Source organism: Mandrillus leucophaeus, unplaced genomic scaffold (assembly GCF_000951045.1).
Source record: "Mandrillus leucophaeus isolate KB7577 unplaced genomic scaffold, Mleu.le_1.0 Scaffold251, whole genome shotgun sequence".
In the NCBI taxonomy this organism is placed as follows: Eukaryota; Metazoa; Chordata; class Mammalia; order Primates; family Cercopithecidae; genus Mandrillus; species Mandrillus leucophaeus.
This window is the reverse complement of record NW_012102599.1, coordinates 2,691,778-2,710,370: the sequence shown is the minus strand read 5'-3', so window position 1 is coordinate 2,710,370 and position 18,593 is coordinate 2,691,778. Positions and strand designations below refer to the sequence as shown.

General features: G+C 39.5%; 1 protein-coding gene across 1 annotated transcript in view; it reads left to right on the top strand.

The window, feature by feature from the left end:
• Window positions 1-18,593, top strand: part of PDS5A (PDS5 cohesin associated factor A) — a 159,814-nt gene that overhangs the window by 85,254 nt on the left and 55,967 nt on the right. Inside the window, exon 16 of the mRNA XM_011983585.1 lies at window positions 6,313-6,428. Within this exon, the coding sequence (XP_011838975.1) occupies window positions 6,313-6,428 (116 nt within the window). The remainder of the gene's footprint in view (window positions 1-6,312; window positions 6,429-18,593) is intronic.

The following is an 18,593-nucleotide window of genomic DNA, read 5'->3' as shown; positions in this document are numbered from 1 at the left end:
CAAATAAGAGAAACCTAATTTCAATTACATAGGTCTAACTTTGTTCTAGAAAGGATTAGAGTTGATAGTTTTAAAATAACTTATAAAGGATACAGACTATATTAGATGTATATGCAAAGAGGTCTAGCTGCCTAGAACATGTATCTTTTATTCAGCATAGAGATCTGAATACCATTACAGATACCAATAATTAGGAGGACATGGGGAGGAAAACCAATTTAGGGAAGAGGAAAGAGTGGGCTTGTCTCTCAGGGCTAGGAATGTGGTTGTGCCAAATTCCCAGACTGCCTCAACCTTTGCATTTGCACTTCTTTTTAAAATTCTATTTACTTTTTTATTTTTTTGAGATAGGGTCTTGCTCTGTCACCCAGGCTGGAGTGCAATGACACAATCTCAGCTCGCTGTAACCTCTGCATCTAGGGCTCAAATGATCTTCCTGCCTCAGCCTCCCAAGTAGCTGGGACTACAGGCATGCACCATCACGCCTGACTAATTTTTGTATTTTTAGTAGAGACGAGATTTCACCATGTTGCCCAGGCTGGTCTTGAACTCCTGGACTCAAGTGATCCTACCCACCTTGGCCTCCCAACGTATTGGGATTATAGGCATGATCCACCATGCCCAACAAGTTTTGTACTTCTGAGCTGAGTAACTTGCTGAAAACGCTTAAAAGTTTCATTGACGACTTTGGCATTTAGAAGTCTAGTTTCAGAGTACTATCTATTATAATTAGATCAGACAATGAAATAACTTGAAAAGGCTGGGTGCGGTGGCTCCCTCTTGTAATCCCAACACTGTGAATGCAACAGCCACACAGCATAGCCAATCAGTGCTCTTGACATTAGGAGCCAGTGAGGTAGAAATGAATACTGCACTTGCAGTGGTAAGAGCATGGGTTCATGATACCTTCTTTTCTAGCTCATATATTAGCATTGTGTGACTTGAGTATGTTATTTATATGCTCTCATATGTAAAGTGGGACTTAGAATACCCCTTAGACACATATGAAAACAACCTCTGTTAGAGTACCTCCATGAGTTTTTCCTTTCCTCCATGGGCTACTGAATATTATTTACATATTTCCTCTATTATCCCCATTCCTCTTCTGATGTAGAAGAATAAAGAAAAATATGCAAATATAAAATTTAGTTTCTCTCATTCTGTGTAACTTGCATTCCATCCTTGAGAGTTCCTTCTCTGTACCCTAGTGTGTATTTATCACTACCTCCTTATTTTCATAAATTACAATCATATCTCACTTCTCAAGAGGTAGATATTACTTGGTAAGAGAGTTAGTAGGCATAGACATCTAATATTTTCTTCCCTCTTTGTCCAAGTTCCATTTCTGAAAAATCTTAGCAAAAATACTTTGAGCAAAGATTATCAACAGACATGTGTATTTGTGTGTGGGGTGGGGGATATAATGAATGAGAATGAGAGGTGGAATTGAAATGTGATGTATAGATTTACTTTCCCTTTAGAATTCAGGTTTTAAGTTTCTACACCTTGACCCTAGAGAACGACCACATATTTGCCATAGCTTCAGTGGTGCATCCTAGTTTATACTCCATTGCCCCCTCTATGAGAATGGTCCCCAAATTTTAATATTTTCCAGAAAGCTTGTTTATTCAGCATTTAATGAAACAGTCCTCAGTTTGAATATCAGCTATACAGTTTACTACCAATATGACCTTTGGTAATTTACTCAGTATTTTCAAGCCTCCTTATTCATTTTTTTCACCTATAAATATAATGTAAAATGAAATTTTATATGTGGCCTAATGCAGGGCCCCCTTGCACTGCCTGCAGGGTTTCAATAAATGGTCATTCTTACAAGTCTTACCCCTTACAAAGAGTAGGGATCTTTAAAATAGGTATAATGTAGGATCATGAATCTCTCCATCTGTTAACCAAATCTCAACATGAGTGTTTTATGGACTACAGTTTTAAAAACTCTCCTCTACCTAATAACCTGCACATGCATTGTATCTTCAGAAGTCCAAATATCTTCTTCCTTGGTCAAGCACACACTGTTATAATTCACTGCATGATTTAATACATTTCATAGTTCATGGTTTCTCATGGAGCTTGCAGAATAAGTGACAGAGACTGACAAATATTTCCATTGAATTGTGTGCTTTGGTAAAATAAAGGAGCATTACTCCTTCCAGGCAGGGGTGGAAATAGGTCCAGGAATGGCTTCTTCCAGAATAAGTGACTCTTAAGTTGAGTCTTAAAGGGTGAGTAGGAAGTAGACCATTGTGTGAAGAATGACTGCTATATTTCTAGTTTGACTGACTGGATATCAGAGGAGATGCGTTAGGGAAGAAGATAGCGTCTTAGCAGTTGTGTTCAGAAGTGTTGAGATTCAAGCCTGGTTCTATATATTAGCACAGTTATATCACTTGGAGGAAGTAGAGAAGAAATGAAAGAGGAGACAAATCTGAGAATGCCCGCTCTCTATCTCTCTCTTTGTGTGTGTGTGTTGTGTGTGTTTAGACAGCATCTCACTGTGTTGCCCAGTCTGTGGAGTGCAGTGTTGTGATCATAGCTCATTACAGCCTTGACCTCCTGGGCTCAAGTGATCCTCCTACCTCAGCCTCCAAAGTAGTTGGGACTACAGATGTGTGCCACCATGCCCAACTAATTTTTTGATTTTTTTTTTTTTTTTTTTTAAGAGAAGAGATCTCACTATGTTGCCCAGGTTGGTCTCATACTGCTGAGCTCAGGTGATCCTCCTGCCTCAGCCCTGTTTCTGTTTAGTTATATCTTTTTTTTTTTTTTTTTTTGAGACGGAGTCTCGCTCTGTCACCCAGGCTGGAGTGCAGTGGCCCGATCTCGGCTCACTGCAAGCTCCGCCTCCCAGGTTCACGCCATTCTCCTGCCTCAGCCTCCCGAGTAGCTGGGACTACAGGCGCCCGCCACCTATCTTTTTATAATTCAATGAGTATAATGCACATCTCACTGTAATATGAAAGTTAAAACTTTGGAAGTTGCCTTTTTTTTTTTTTTTTTTTGGGACAGTCTCACTCATGTTGCCCAGGCTGGAGTGCAGTGGTGTGATATCAGCTCACTGCAACCTCTGCCTCCCAGGTTCAAGCAATTTTCCTGCCTCAGCCTCTTGAGTAGCTGGGATTATAGGCACTCGACACCACGCTCGGCTAATTTTTTTGTATTTTTAGTAGAGATGGGGCTTCACCATGTTGGCCAGGCTGTCTCGAACTCCTGACCTCAGGCCATCTGCCTGTTTCGGCCTCCCAAAGTGCTGGGATTACAGGCATGAACCACGTGACCAACCTAAAACAATTTTTTTTCTAATTGTCAAAAGGAAAAGATGTACAAAGAGGAAAGGGGTAATATATGGACACAGTGTTTTTTAAGCTCTCTCAATATTTTATTTTAAAAATTGGATTGATAAATTATAAGCATATTGAAAATGGAGCTTAATCTTTTTGATATTTCTTAAGAGTACTTAAACAATGTATGCAATTAATAAATATATACTAGTAGGAGTAATATACATTGCTACTGTAGATTTTATCAGAAATTTCCAAAACATTGTCATGCATACAGACAACTATTTGGTTTTGTTTTGAAACTTTCTGCCAGCTGTCCTTTCCTAAAAGATATTGTTATGAGTGATTACCTCAGTGTAAGATTGTTGTGTGAGAATACAAAAATGTCACTTTAAATGCTGTTTATCTAGTATTAGTTTTTATATATGTAGGTGTATTTCTGTTACTGTATTTAAATGATTGTGCATTCTACTTTTTCCCTCAGCACTTTAAAAATTCTATGTTTACATCTCATAATTGTCTTTTCTAATGCCTACTTTTTTCACTTATTAGTGACCTTTTCTAAGGCACTGGTAATACAGTTGGCCTAGCAGTTTTCCAGTAGTCATATTGTTAGATAATCTGTAACATATTTTTCTTAGGTTAAAGCAACTTAACTTTGTACTAGAGGGGAAAATAATCCCCTTTTAGGAATATTTTCTCCCGTAAGATTTCTAAAGACAGTATAGTATTTAAATTCAGATTTAAAATGTGAACCTGTAGTTTAAAGGAAAGTATGTAAGGGATTAAGCACTGAATATTTTTCTTTTCTCTAATGCTGAAATATTGCTCAGCTAATTACAGCTTGTTACAATGAGTTAGACATCTGCTAATGACTAAGAAATTTCCTTCAGAATCTCAGTCCTTTGGACTTAGACTATTAACAAATATCTATGATATCGAATTTAATGTAACCTTTGTAATTCATATCAAGGTATAACTGAGTTTAATAGAAATCTTTTCTCCCTTTGTTCTGAACATTTCACTAAAATATATTTTTATGAGAAAATCTTATAAATAGAATGATATAATTTGTTACTGCTTTGTAGTTTAGAATGCGTATTTAATGTTCATTATCTCCTCAGCTAAGATACCTATTTGTGCATTTTTATGATTAAAAGCCTTGTTCTTAAATATCTTTCCCAAGGGTCCAGCACATTGTAAATTTAACTCTGTCTTTGGAGGAGTCAGTCTCTATAATTACTAAGTCCTCATCTTCAGAAACTTCCAGCAAGAATGTCTTTCTTGGTAGGAACTTTTGATCTAATACCATAATCTTTGCTTTTTTTTTTTTTTTTTTTGACACAGAGTCTCACTCTGTTGCTCGGGCTGGAGTGCAGTGGCGTGATCTCGGCTCACTGCAGCCTCCACCTCCTGAGTTCAAGCGATTGTGCTGCCTCAGTCTCCTGAGTAGCTAGGGCTACAGGCATGTATCACCACGCCTGACTTATTTTTTAATATTTTTAGTAGAGATGGGGTTTCACCATCTTGGTCAGGCTGGTCTCAACTCCTGACCTCAAATGAGGTCCACCTCGGCCTCCCAAAGTGTTGGGATTACAGGCATGAGCCACTGCGCCTGGCCTAATCCCATAATCTTTGAGCTTAAATGGATAGTTACTTTTTTGTTTGTTTTCGTTTTTTGAGAGAGGATCTGTGCAGCTGTGCAATCTCAGGTGGTCACTGCAACTTCCGCCTACCAGGCTCGAGTGATTCCCCCCTCCACCTCAGCCTCCTGAGTAGCTGGGACCACAGGCATGCACCATCACGCCTGGCTAATTTTTTGTACTTTTTGGTAGAAACAGGATTTTGCCGTGTTTCCCAGACTGGTCTCAAACTCTTGAGCTCAGGCAATCCACCTGCCTTGGCCTCCCAAAGTGTTTTGATTACATGCGTGAGCCAGTGCGCCTGGCTGAGAGTTACTTCTATTATTGGGGTCATCTATTAGCCTTCCATAATTATATGTCTAACTTATTAAAAAAATTGTAGGGGTGTGCAGGGTTCTCATTTATCCTCCATCTAGGTTCTTCCAGAACTGAAAAATTTTGCAAGTATTTATATATGTATGAATATGTTTTTGTTTTTGTTTCTTTTGAGACGGAGTTTTGCTCTTGTTGCCCAGGCCGTAGTGCAATGGCACGATCTTGGCTCACCGCAGCCTCTGCCTCCCAGTTTCAAGCAATTCTCCTGCCTCAGCCTCCCAGGTAGCTAGGATTACAGGCATGCGCCACCAAGCCCGGCTAATTTTGTATTTTTAATAGAGACGGGGTTTCTCCATGTTGGTCAGGGTGATCTCAAACTCCCGACCTTAGGTTGATCCACCCACCTCGGCCTCCCCAAGTGCTGGGATTGCCGGCGTGAGCCACCCGCGCCTGGCCAGTTAATTTGTTTTTTAAAAAATACGGATTCGGGCCAGGCGCGAGTGGCTCACACCTGTAATCCCAGCACTTGGGGAGGCCGAGGTGAGTGGATCACCTGAGGCTGGGAGTTCGAGACCAGCCTGGCCAACATGACGAAACCCCATCTCTACAAAAATACAAAAATTAGCTGGGCATGGTGGCCTGTGCCTGTAGTCCCAGCTACTCTGGAGCCTGGGGCAGGAGAATCGTTTGAACCCAGAAGGTGGAGGTTGCAGTGAGCGGAGATCGTGCCACTGCACTCTAGCCTGGTGACAGAGTTAGACTCCGTCTCAAAAAAAAAAAAAGGTTCCTATATTAGCCAATAATTTTCATCAAAGAATTGTGAGGCAAGGCTGTGTTCACTCAGAAACCACATCATACACTTCTTTTCTCTGCTGTCCAGATTTTGCAGTCATTGCTCGGTGGGTGTAAAATTTTTAGTCAGGGTCTAGAGCAGACAATTCTTAACCACTTATGCTGGTTTTGAATATTTCAGTTCCTTCTTTTGGCCTACAGTCATTTTTCTTTTCAAAAATATGAAAGCAAATCACATTTTTGGTAAAACTCTTTTTCTTCTATAGAGAGAAATAGCCCGGAAACTTGCAAATCCTAAGCAACCAACAAATCCTTTTCTAGAGATGGTCAAATTTCTGTTGGAAAGAATCGCACCTGTGCACATTGATTCAGAAGCCATAAGGTAAGCCAAGAAGTATATTCACTCAAAAACAGATAATCTGAAACTACAATTGTTGTTAATTTAAATTCTGGGCTCCTAAAGATACCTAAAAACCTCCGTATGTCTCTTTTTAATCACAGGGGTGTACATCATTCCAGTTGAAGGGAAAGCCTTCTCATTTTATGATCTTTGACTTTAATGCTTTCTGTTTTTAAAGAGTTCTTGTGTTTATTTTTAGCTTACGCGTTCTCATTAAAGAAAACTTAGAACAAAGAGTAAGATAGAAAAAGGAATATTTTAGATCTGTGTGGCTGTTGACCAACCTCTCAGTTTGCTTAAGCATTTTAATGGCCCTACAATATTCTGTAGTACATACTATACCACTGTTCATTTAATGTGTGAGAACAGAATGATACATTGGAAAGAGGACAGGATTATCTTTAGACAAATTTGGTTTCAAAACATAAGTCTACTTTGTGGCTTTGGATAAAGTCTTTGAATTTCATTTATTTTCAACTTTAATGTGGGCATAAAATCGTGGTGGATGATTATGTTAATTTGAGATAGTATATAAAGGTAAGCAGCCTGGCATCATAGACGTTAGTTAAGAACTATTGATTTTTTATTACATATTCTCATGATTTCAGACTTTTCAAACTTCTGGTAATGCTTTTCTCTTGCACCAATCATTTTTCCAGTAGATAAGCTATATATCTTTCCATATTGAGTTACTGTGCAGCACTTGTTGGTTCTTTTTCCAAACAACTTAGAATTCAGAGATTAGTTCCAGTGCCCAAGCTTCACTGTTTGTTTCACCTTAGGTGAATCACTGATGTGGCTGTATTGAAATGCTGATTGTCATTTGCTAGGGCTTTCATAACAAAATACCCCAAAGTGCCTAACCTGAACAAAAGGAATTTATTTTCTCACAGTTCTGGAGGTGTAAGGCTGAGATTCAAGGTATCAGCAATTTTTAATTTTTTTCCTGAAGCCTCTCACCTTCATTTGCAGATGGCTTCCTTCGCACTGTGTCCTCTCCTGGTCTTTTCTCTGTGCACCCAGCATGTCTATGTCCTAATCTTTTATAAGAACAACAGTCCTATTGGATTAGGCCCCACCCATTCAGTTTTATTTTACCTTGATTATCTTTTCAAAGGCCCTGTCTCTAAATACAGTCACATTCTGAGATACCAGGGATTAGAATTAATATGAATTTGGGAGAAACACATGTCAGCCCATAACATAATAAATGTACATGTATTTGAGCTATGTCTGATAATTTAATACATTTATACAGTTTGTGAAGATCAAATGAGTGTATTGGTGATATACATCACCGTAAATATTCATCTTTATGCTAGAAACATTCAAATTATCTTCTAGCTATTAAACTACAGTCACTCTCCCAATCTCTAAAACACTAGTCGTTCTATATTAATTAACCTCTCTTCATTCCCCCTTTCTCACCCTTCCCAGCTTCTTTTAACTACCAGTCTACTGTGTCATCATGAGATTCACATTTTTAGCTCCCACATATGACTGAGAATATGCAATATTTGTTTTTTTGTTCTTGGCTTGTTTTATTTAACGTAATGAGCTCCATTTCCATACGCATTGCTACAAATGGCAGGATTTCGTTCTTTTTTTATGGCTGAATAATTTTTCATTGTACATATATACCACATTTTCTTTCTTCATTCGTTGATGTGCACTTAGGTTGATTCCATATTGGCTATTGTGAATAGTGACACAATAAACATAGGAGTGCAGATATCTCTTCAATATGTTAATTTCCTTTTTAAAAAATATATACCCGGTAGTGGAATTGCTAGATCATATGGTAGATCTAGTTTTAGTTTTTTGAGGAACCTCCATACAGTTTTCCTTATTGGCTATGCTAATTTACATTTCCAACAACAGTGTACAAGGGTTCACTTTTCTCCACATCCTCGCCGGCATCCGTTATTCCCTGTCTTGTTGATAAAAAGCCTTTTGTTTTTTCTTTTTTTTTTTTTTTTTTTCTTTTTTGCTGGAGTCTTGCTTTGTCGCCAACTGGAGTGCAGTGGCGCCATCTCAGCTCACTGCAATCTTCGCCTCCCGGGATCAAGCAGTTCTCCTGCCTCAGGCTCCCAAGTAGCTAGGACTACAGGCGCACGCCACCATGCCCAGCTGATTTTTGTTTTTTAGTAGAGACTGGGTTTCACCATGTTGGCCAGGATAGTCTCAATCTCTTGACCTCATGATCTGCCTGCCTCAGCCTCCCTAAGTGCTGGGATTACAGGCGTGAGCCACCGCACCTGGCCTCTTTTCCCACTTTTAAATTGGAATTTTTGTGTGTGGTTTTGATTTTTTTGTCTGTCTTGTGTTTTTTTTGTTTTGTTTTGTTATTTTGCAGTTGAGTTGTTTGAACTCCTTCTATGTTCTGGTTATTAATCTGTTGACAGATGGATAATTTGCAAATATTTTCTCATTCTGTGGGTTGTCTCTTCGCTTTTTTTATTGCTCTCTTAGCTGTGCAGAACCATTTTAGCTTAATGTAATCGTATTTTTCTATTTTTGCTTTGGTTGCCTGTACTTTTGGGATGTTAACACAAACAAACTTGGCTCAGATCAACGTCTTTAAGCATTATCCTAGCATTTTCTGCTAGTAGTTTCATCCACTAGGTCTTAATCCATTTTGATTTATTTTTTTAGAGGGTGAGGGATAGGGGCATATCACTGATGAACGTAAATGCAAAAATCCTCAAAAATACTAGCAATCTGATTTCAATAACACATTAAAAATATCATTCATCATGATAAAATGGAATTCATCCCAGGGATGCAGGGATGGTTCATAAATCATATATCAATAAACATGATTCATATGAATAGAACCAAGAATAAAAACCGTATAGTCATTTTAATAGGTACTTAAAAAACATTCAATAAAATTCAACATTACTTTATGATAAATACCCTCAACAAAATAGGTATAGAGGGAGCATAGCTCAAAATAATAAAGGCCATATGTGACACACCCACACTGAACATTGTGCTGAATGGGGTAAATTGAAAGGCTTTCATCTGATATCTGGAATAAGATATGGAAGCCACTTCTGCCACCTTTGTTCAACGAATTACTGGAAGTCCTGGCCAGAGCAATTAGTCAAGAGAAAAAAAGGCCATCCAAATTTAGCAAGAAAGAAGTCAAATTAGCCTTGTTCGCAGATGACATTATCACAGAAGAAGCTAAAGACTCCACTGAAAAACTGTTAGAACAGATAAATGAATTCAGTATACAAAATCAACATACACAACTCAGTAGCATTTACATATGCCAACAGCAAACAATCTGAAAAATCAAGAAAGCAATCTTATTTACAATAGCTACAAAGAATATTAAATACCTAATAATCAACTTAACCAAATAAGTGAAAGATCTATTACAAGGAATACTTTAAAACGCTGATGGAAGAAATTAAAGACAACACACAAAAAATGGAAAGATATTCCATGCTCATGAAATGGAAGATTTTTTTTCTTTTTTTTTTTTTTCTTTTTTGAGACGGCATTTGGCTCTTGTTGCCCAGACTAGAGTGCAATGGCGTGATCTCGGCTCACTGCAGCCTCCACCTCCCGTGCTCAAGCAATTCTCCTGCATCAGCCTTCCGAGTAGCCGGTATTAACAGGCATGCGCCACCACACCTGCCTAATTTTGTATTTTTAGTAGAGACACGGTTTCTCCATGTTGGTCGGGCTGGTCTCAAACTCCTGACCTCAGGTGATCTGCCCGCCTTGGCCTCCCAAAGTGCTGGGATTACAGGCATGAGCCACCATGCCTGGCCAAAATTAATCTTGTTTAAAATGACAGTACTACTCAAAGTAATTTACAGACTAAATGCAATTTCTATCAAAATACAAATGACATTCTTCACGGAAATAGAAAAAACAATCCTAACTTTTACATGGAACCACAAAAGACTCAAATAGCCAAGCAATATGAGGAAAAAGAACAAAAGCTGGAGCGATCACACTACCTGACTTTAAAATATACTACAAAACTATAGTAACCAAATCAACATGATACTGGCATAAAAACTAGACACATCTAAAGGAACAGAATTGAGAACCCAGATACATGTTCGTGCTTTTTTGGCCAGCTCATTTCCAACAGAAGTGTCAAGAACATACAAGGGGGGAAGGGATAGTCTCTACAATATTGTGCTTGGAAAACTGACTAGCAGAAGAATGGAACTAGACCCCTATCTCTCATCTCTCAACATATAAAAAAATCAAAATTGACTTCTTTTTCTTTCTTTGTTTTTGAGACAAGGTCTTGCTGTGTCACCCAGGCTGGGGTAGAGTGGCATGATCATAGTTCACTGCAGCCTTGACCTCCTGGGCTCAGGTAATGCTCCTCCCTCAGCCTCCAGAGTAGATGGGACCATAACCCATGCCGCCACAACTGGCTAATTTTGTGAACGTGCTTTTTTTGTTTTTGTTTGTTTTGGTTTGGTTTTGGTAGAGACGGGGTTTTGCCATGCCATCCAGGCTGGTCTCAAACTCCTGGACCCAAACGATCCACCCACCTTGCCTCCAAGAGTACTGGGATTATAGGCATTAGCCACCAAACCCAGCCCTTTTTTGTTAAGATTTTCTTTTTTTTTTTTCTCTTTCCTTTTTTGGATATGGGGTCTCACTCTGTCGCCCCAACTGAAGTGCAGTGGCACGATCCTGGCTCACTGTTGTGTAGGCTCAAGCAATCTCAGACCTCAGCTTCCTGAGTAGGTGGAACTATAGATGTGCATCACCATGCTCGGCTAATTTTTTAAAAGTTCTTTTGTAGAGAAGCAGTTTTGCCATGTTGCCCAGGCTGGTCTCGAGCTCTTGGGTACAAGCGATCTGCCCACCTTGGCCTCCTAAAGTGCTGGTATTTCAGGCATGAGCCACCATACCTAAGTCTCGTCTCGTCTCTTCTCTTCTCCTTTTTCTTTCTCTTTTTTTTTTTTTTTTTTTTTGAGAAGGAATCTTGCTCTGTCACCCGAGCTGGAGTGTGCAGTGGCGTGATCTTGGCTCACCGTCACCTCTGCCTCCTGGGTTCAAGCGATTTTCCTGCCTCAGCCTCCCGAGTAGCTGGGTCTACAGGTGTGCGCCACCATGCTAGGCTACTTTTTTGTATTTTTAGTAGAGACGGGGTTTCACCATGTTGGCCAGGCGGGTCTCGAGCTCCTGTGCTCAAGCAATCTGCCCACCTCGGCCTCCCAAATTGCTGGAATTTCAGGCATGAATCACCGTGCCTGGCCTAGAATTTTGAAAGAAAGGATTGGGGTTAATATAAAATCATTCTAAATATAATCCATTCCCCCCCATACATATGTCCATATACCTTGACATATGTGTGCTACAGTTAGTTAATGGTTTATAGGTAGTAGATGAAAATGAAGTAGTCATTGTAATGATGGTTGGAACCCAGGTAAAAGTAAAATTTTAAAAAAGAAAGGGTTAAGGACTGAATCCTGAGGGAAATTAGCAATTAAGTGGCTGGCAGAAGATAATGGACTTAAATTTTTTTTTAAGTTTTAAGCAGACATAGTCAAAAGCAGAAAATTGGGAAAGAGTTTTATCACAGAAACCAAAGTGGGGCTAAGGAGGAGTCAGATGGTATCCAGAAGTTGATTAAATACTAAGAATCATCGACTGGATTAGGAAATGGGAAAAATTCACAATGACCAGAACAGTTTCTGTGGAGTAGCAAGGACAAAGCCAGATTGCCATGGATTCAGAAGGCATAGGACAGTCTTTCCAACATCTACATCATGGTACACAGAGGTGATCAGTGTTACTTAGGCAGAGAAGACTGCTGAGTCTGTTTTTTACTGACCCAGCTTGACAGAAAGCCACTAGGAACCACTTGGCTACACTGAGGCTTGAGCATATTAAAGGGATACATAGCCTTGTCACCCTTCTAAACCTTGCTTAGGAGATAAATTGACAGCACCAGTGGGGACAATCAGTGCAGACAGCACCAACCTTACATAAAAAGCAAAGGAGGGCCAGGCATGGTGGCTTATGCCTATAATCCCAGCACTTTGGGAGGCCGAGGCAGGCAGATCACAAGGTCAGGACTTTGAGACCAGCCTGACCAACATGGTGAAAACCCCGTCTCTACTAAAAATACAAAAATTAGCCTGATGTGGTGGCATGCAACTGTAATCCCAGCTACTCAGGAGGCTGAGGCTGGAGAATCACTTGAACCTAGGAGGTGGAGGTTGCAGTGACCCGAGATCACGTTATTGCACTCCAGCCTGGGTGACAGAGCGAGACTCCGTCTTAATAAAAATAAAGGAGAAGACTGGGTGTGGTAATCCCAGCACTTTGGGAGGCAGAGGTGGGTGGATCACTTGAGTCCAGGAGTTCAAAACGAGCCTAGGCAATATTGGCAAAACCCCATCTCTACAAAAATACAGAAGTTAGCAGGACACCAGGGCATGTGCCTGTGGTCCCAGCTATGTGGGAGGCTGAAGTGGAAGAATGAGCCCAGGAAGCAGAGGTTACAGTGCGCTGAGATCACGGCACTTCACTCTGTCCTGGGCAACAGAATGAGACTGTGTCTCAAAATAAGACAAAAACAAAAAAACTGAGCTAAAATCAGAGTTTGAGCCTCAAAAGAAAAGTAACAGAGAAAAATAAGATGATGGAAAGGAAGGGTGTAAGCTTGAAGAAGAATCTTCTGCTGCTGTTTTTGGCTAAATAATTTTGAATGTTTAAATACCTTGAAAAGGTGCTAGCTGAGGTCAGGTGCAGTGGCTCACACCTGTAATCCCAACACTTTGGGAGGCTGAAGTGGGCGGATCACCTGCGGTCAGGAGTTCAAGACCAGCCTGGCCAACATAGTGAAACCCCATCTCTACTAGAGATACAAAAATTAGCCAGGTGTGGTGGTGCGTGCCTGTAATCCCAGCTACTCAGGAGGCTGAGGCATGAGAATCACTTGAACCTGGGAGGCGGAAGTCGCAGTGAGCCGAGATCGCGCCATTGCACTCCAGCCTGGGCAAAAAGAGCGAAACTCCATCTTTTTTTTTTTTTTTTTTTTTAAGGTGCTATTTGAAGACAGATTTCAGATAAGGGAAAGGGAATATAGGTATGAGGGAGCAGCATTCCTAAGGAAGCAGAGTGGAAAGAACGACATCTTAGCCTATGACAGGACAAAATAATACACACAAGTTAGAGGAGGTTAGAGAATTAGGTATGGAAAATTAGAAGAGTTTTCACTCAAGGCTTCCATTACTACTCTCCCTTCTGTTCAAGATGAAGTTGCTCAGTGGGAGTATTTAGACTTCGGTTAGAATGGTGAAGATTTGTAACAGTGGTTGTATAGCGTAGACTTCCCTAGCAGTTTTGAAGAGGCAGTTGGATTGGTGATCATCTTTTGCATCTTGATAGCCCTGTGAAGTATATATTATTTATCTAATTTACAAAAGAGAAAAAATATTTTATAAGAGGAAGGACGGTGAACCTGGTTTGAAGACTTTGGTCTTTCACTTATAGCTCCTTGACTTATACTGGTGATTACCAACATTACAATGATAGCAGAGATTATGTCTCTCATTTCACACTGTATTTCTCAGGGAGACCTTAAGACTTGGCACATGACAGGTAGTTAATAAATACTCATTAAATAATCATATGCATGGAACCTATCATAGGTATTCACATATTTATGAATTTTTTTGAAACACACTTGTAATTTTGTTAAATTCAAGCAATGTTTACTAGGATTTCTTAATAAAAAGCTCAATCTGGAATAATTTTCTCAAATTGAATAAATCTTTAAAATACAATGTCAGAGCTAGAATTTCCAGAAAACATATAGGGTAGGCAAAGATTCTTAGAGGGCACATAATAGCCACAGACCAGGAGAAAATACTTGAAAAGTATGTATTTGGTAAAGTATTATATCCAGGCTATATAAGGAACTCTGACTACTCAATAAGACAAATGACTTTGTTTTAAAATGGGCAAATTTGAACAGATACTAGATAAGATGGTAAATAAGCACAAGAAAGAACAGTTAGTATTAGTACTCATTTGGGAAATGCAAATTCAGATTTTTACAATTTTATTTTATTTTATTTTTTTTTTTTTTTTTGAGACGGAGTCTGGCTCTGTCACCCAGACTGGAGTGCTGTGGCATGATCTCAGCCCACTGCACCCTCCTCCTCCTGAGCTCAAACCATCCTCCTGCCTCAAGTAGCTGCGACTACAGACACACACCATCACGCCTGGCTAACTTATTTTTATTTTTGTTGTTTATTTTTTTGGTAGAGATGGGGTTTTGTTATGTTGCCCAGGCTGGTCTCAAGCGGTCCTCCCTCCTCAACCTTTTCAAAGTGCTATTACTATTGGCATGAGCCAACGTGCTGGCCTATTTTTATGTATTTATTTTGACACAGGGTCTTGCTCTGTCTCCCAGGTTGGAGTGTAGTGATGCAATCATGGCTCACTGCAGTCTTGACCTTCTGGGCTCAAGCAATCCTCCCACCTCAGCCTGCTGAGTAGCTGGGACTACAGGGGTGTACCACCACACCTGGCTCATTTTTGTATTTTTTGTAGAGACGGGTTTTGCCAAGTTGCCCAGGCTGGTCTGGGCTCAAGTGACCTACCCTACTCAGCCTCCCAAAATGCTGGGATTATAGGTGTGAGCCACTGCGCCCAGTCAGAATTCAAATTATAATGAGAAATGCCACTTACACACTCACTAGAATATTTAGAATTAAAGATTTTAACCATACTAATTGTTGGTGAATTGGAAAATAGTTTCTTGTTACATTAAATGTACATACAACATTACCATCCAACCCAGGAATCCTAATACTAGATATTTGTCTAAGAGGAAAGAAAACATACATTCCCTTGTGTTTAACTGCTTTTAGCAGCTGTGTTCGTAATACCTATAAATCACAAATACCCAGAAGTTCATCAGTGGGTAATTGGATGTTCATTATGATGGAATACTCAGCAATAGTAAGGAGTAAACTACTGATTATATGCAACAAGTTGGATAAATCTCTGAAATATTAGCATTATGTCACATGGAAGATGTCAGACACTACATACATGAAGTTCTAGAAAAGTCAAAACTAGGCCGGGCGCGGTGGCTCAAGCCTGTAATCCCAGCACTTTGGGAGGCCGAGACGGGCGGATCACGAGGTCAGGAGATCGAGACCATCCTGGCTAACACGGTGAAACCCCGTCTCTACTAAAAATACAAAAAACTAGCCGGGCGAGGTGGCGGGCGCCTGTAGTCCCAGCTACTCCGGAGGCTGAGGCAGGAGAATGGCGCAAACCCGGGAGGCGGAGCTTGCAGTGAGCTGAGATCCGGCCACTGCACTCCAGCCCGGGCTACAGAGCAAGACTCCGTCTCAAAAAAAAAAAAAGAAAAGTCAAAACTATAGCGACAGAAACCAAACCAGTGGTTGCCAGGGTGAGGGTAGAGAATTGACCACAGAAGAGGTGTAGAGCAATAGTTTGTGGAGGTGAGAATGTTTTTTATATATATATATCTCTCTCTCTCCACAAAGAGATACCACTTCACATCCACTGAGATGGCTATAGGTAAAAAGACAGACATGTTGGTGAGGATGTGGAAGAACTGGAACCTGTCATGTTCCTGGTGGGAATATGAAATGGTGACACTGCATTGGAAGACAGTTTGGTAGTTCCTCAGAAAGTTAAACATGGAGTTAACCATATGACCTAGTTGTTCCACTCAAGTGTAGACTCAAGAAAAATAAAAACATGTTTATGCAAAACCTGTACATAAATGTTTGTAGCAACATTATTCATAATATCCCCCAAAAATGGAATTAACCTAAATGTCCATCAGCTGATGAATGGATAAATAAATTTTGGCCGGGCGCAGGGGCTCATGTCTGTAATCCCAGAACTTTGGGAGGCCAAAGCAGGCGAGTCACCTGAGGTCAGGAGTTCGAGATCAGGCTGGCCAACTTGGCAAAACCCCGTCTCTACTAAAGATACAAAAATTAGCTGGGTATGGTGGTGGGCACCTGTAATCCCAGCTACTCGGGAGGCTGAGGCGGGAGAATCACTTGAACCTGGGAGGCAGAGGTTGCAGTGAGCCGAGATCATGCCACTGCACTTTAGCCTGGGCGACAGAGCAAGACTCTGTCTCAAGGGGAAAAAAAAAAAGAATCTTAATTCCGTATACTGGAATATTATTTGGAAATTTATTTAAATGATGCTACACTTGATTCATGCTACAGTGTGGATGAATGTCGAGAACATTATGCTAATTGAGAGGAGTCAGTCACAAAGGATAACAGTTGTTTGTTAGTCTGTTCTCATGCTACTGATAAAGTCATACCCGAGACTGGGTAATTTATAAAGGAAAGAGGTTTTAATGAATTTGCAGTTCCACATGGTTGGGGAGGCCTCACAATCATGACAGAAGACGAAGCAAGAGCAAAGGGATATCTTACATGGTGACAGGCAAGAGAGTTTGTGCAGGGGAACTCCCCTTTATAAAACCATCAGATCTCATGAGATTTATTCAGTACCACAAGAACAATATAGAGGAAACTGCCCCCATGTTCAATTATCTGGCCCTGCCCTTGGCATGTGGGGCTTATTACAGTTAAAAGTGAGATTTGAGTGGGGACACAGCCAAACCCTATCAAATTGTATGATTTCATTAATATGAAATGTTCAGAATAGGCAAGTGTATAGGAGAGAAAATAGATTGGTAAATGCCTAGGGCTGGAGGGACTAATGGTGAATGAGTTCCTGCTAACAGGTAAGGGGTTTGACTTAGGATAGTGATGAGATGTTCTATAATTAGGTAGTACATCCCTGTGAATATAGTAAAAACCATTAAGTTGTACATTTTAATTCAGTGAATTGTGTGGTATATTATACATTAAGTTAATGTTTATACACATATACACCAATTTAGTTTTTTTTAATGTTATCAGATTAACTGAAGATAATGAATATTAAAATAATTGTTGTGATGTAAGAGGAGAAAGGAAAGGATGTGCTAAACTTAGTTTAAACAGCCATTATGGAGAACAGTGGAGGATCCTCAAAAAAACTAAATACAACTACCATATGGTCCAGCAATCCCACTACTAGGTATACATCCAAAATAAATAAAATAAGTTTATCAAAGGGATATCCGTACACCCATTATTATTGCAGCATTATTGACAATAGTCAAGATTTGGAATCACCCTGTGTCCACCAAGGAATGAATGGGTAAAGAAAATATGGTACATAGATAAATGGAATACTATTCGGCCATAAAAAAAGAATGAAATGCTGTCATTTGCAGCAATGTGGATGGCATTGGAGGACATTATGTTAAGTGAAATGAGCCAAGACCAGGAAGTTAAATACCACATGTTCTCACTGGTAGGTGGAAGCTAAAAAAAAAAGTAGATCTCTCAGAAGCAAAAAATAGAACAGGAAACAAAAGGCTGGAAAAGGTAGTGGGAAGGGAGGATTAGAGAGAGATACAAAATTACAGAAAAGGATATAAAATTACAGCTAGATGGGTGGATGAATTCTAGTGTTCCATAGCATAGTAGGCTGACTATAGTTAATAATAACATAGTTTCAGATAGCTAGGACAATATTGAGTGTTCCCAACACAAAGAAATGATAAGTGTTTAAGATAATGGATATGCAAATTATCCTGATCTTATCACCATGCATTATATGTCTGGAAACATCACTCTGTACTCCATGAATATTTATAATTTTTGTTAATTTTTTATAAGTGAAAATAATTTCATCTGTATCCTATACATATTTGGTACTTTTAAAAAATGAATAATTTGACCTATACATAACACCAAAGGAAAAAGAATTAACCAAAATCTTGTTTTGAACATTTGTAATAATAATTGAATGTTCTCATAATAGGGTAATATCTTCTTCAGTTTACTGATCTCAAAACCAGAAATCACATTTGTTTTTACTTAAAATAGTACCATGTTGCTACATCTGATTTTTATTGACCAGATAATATTCTATTTCCTGGTGGTATTTTGAAAAAACTAACTCCCTAATTTTTGACAATTAAATTGTTTCTAATTAATGAATCTTTATAAATATGGCATGATGCTTCTGATGACTTGCTTCTTTGCTATAAGTTTATAGAAATAGTTACTGATTCAGTAAATT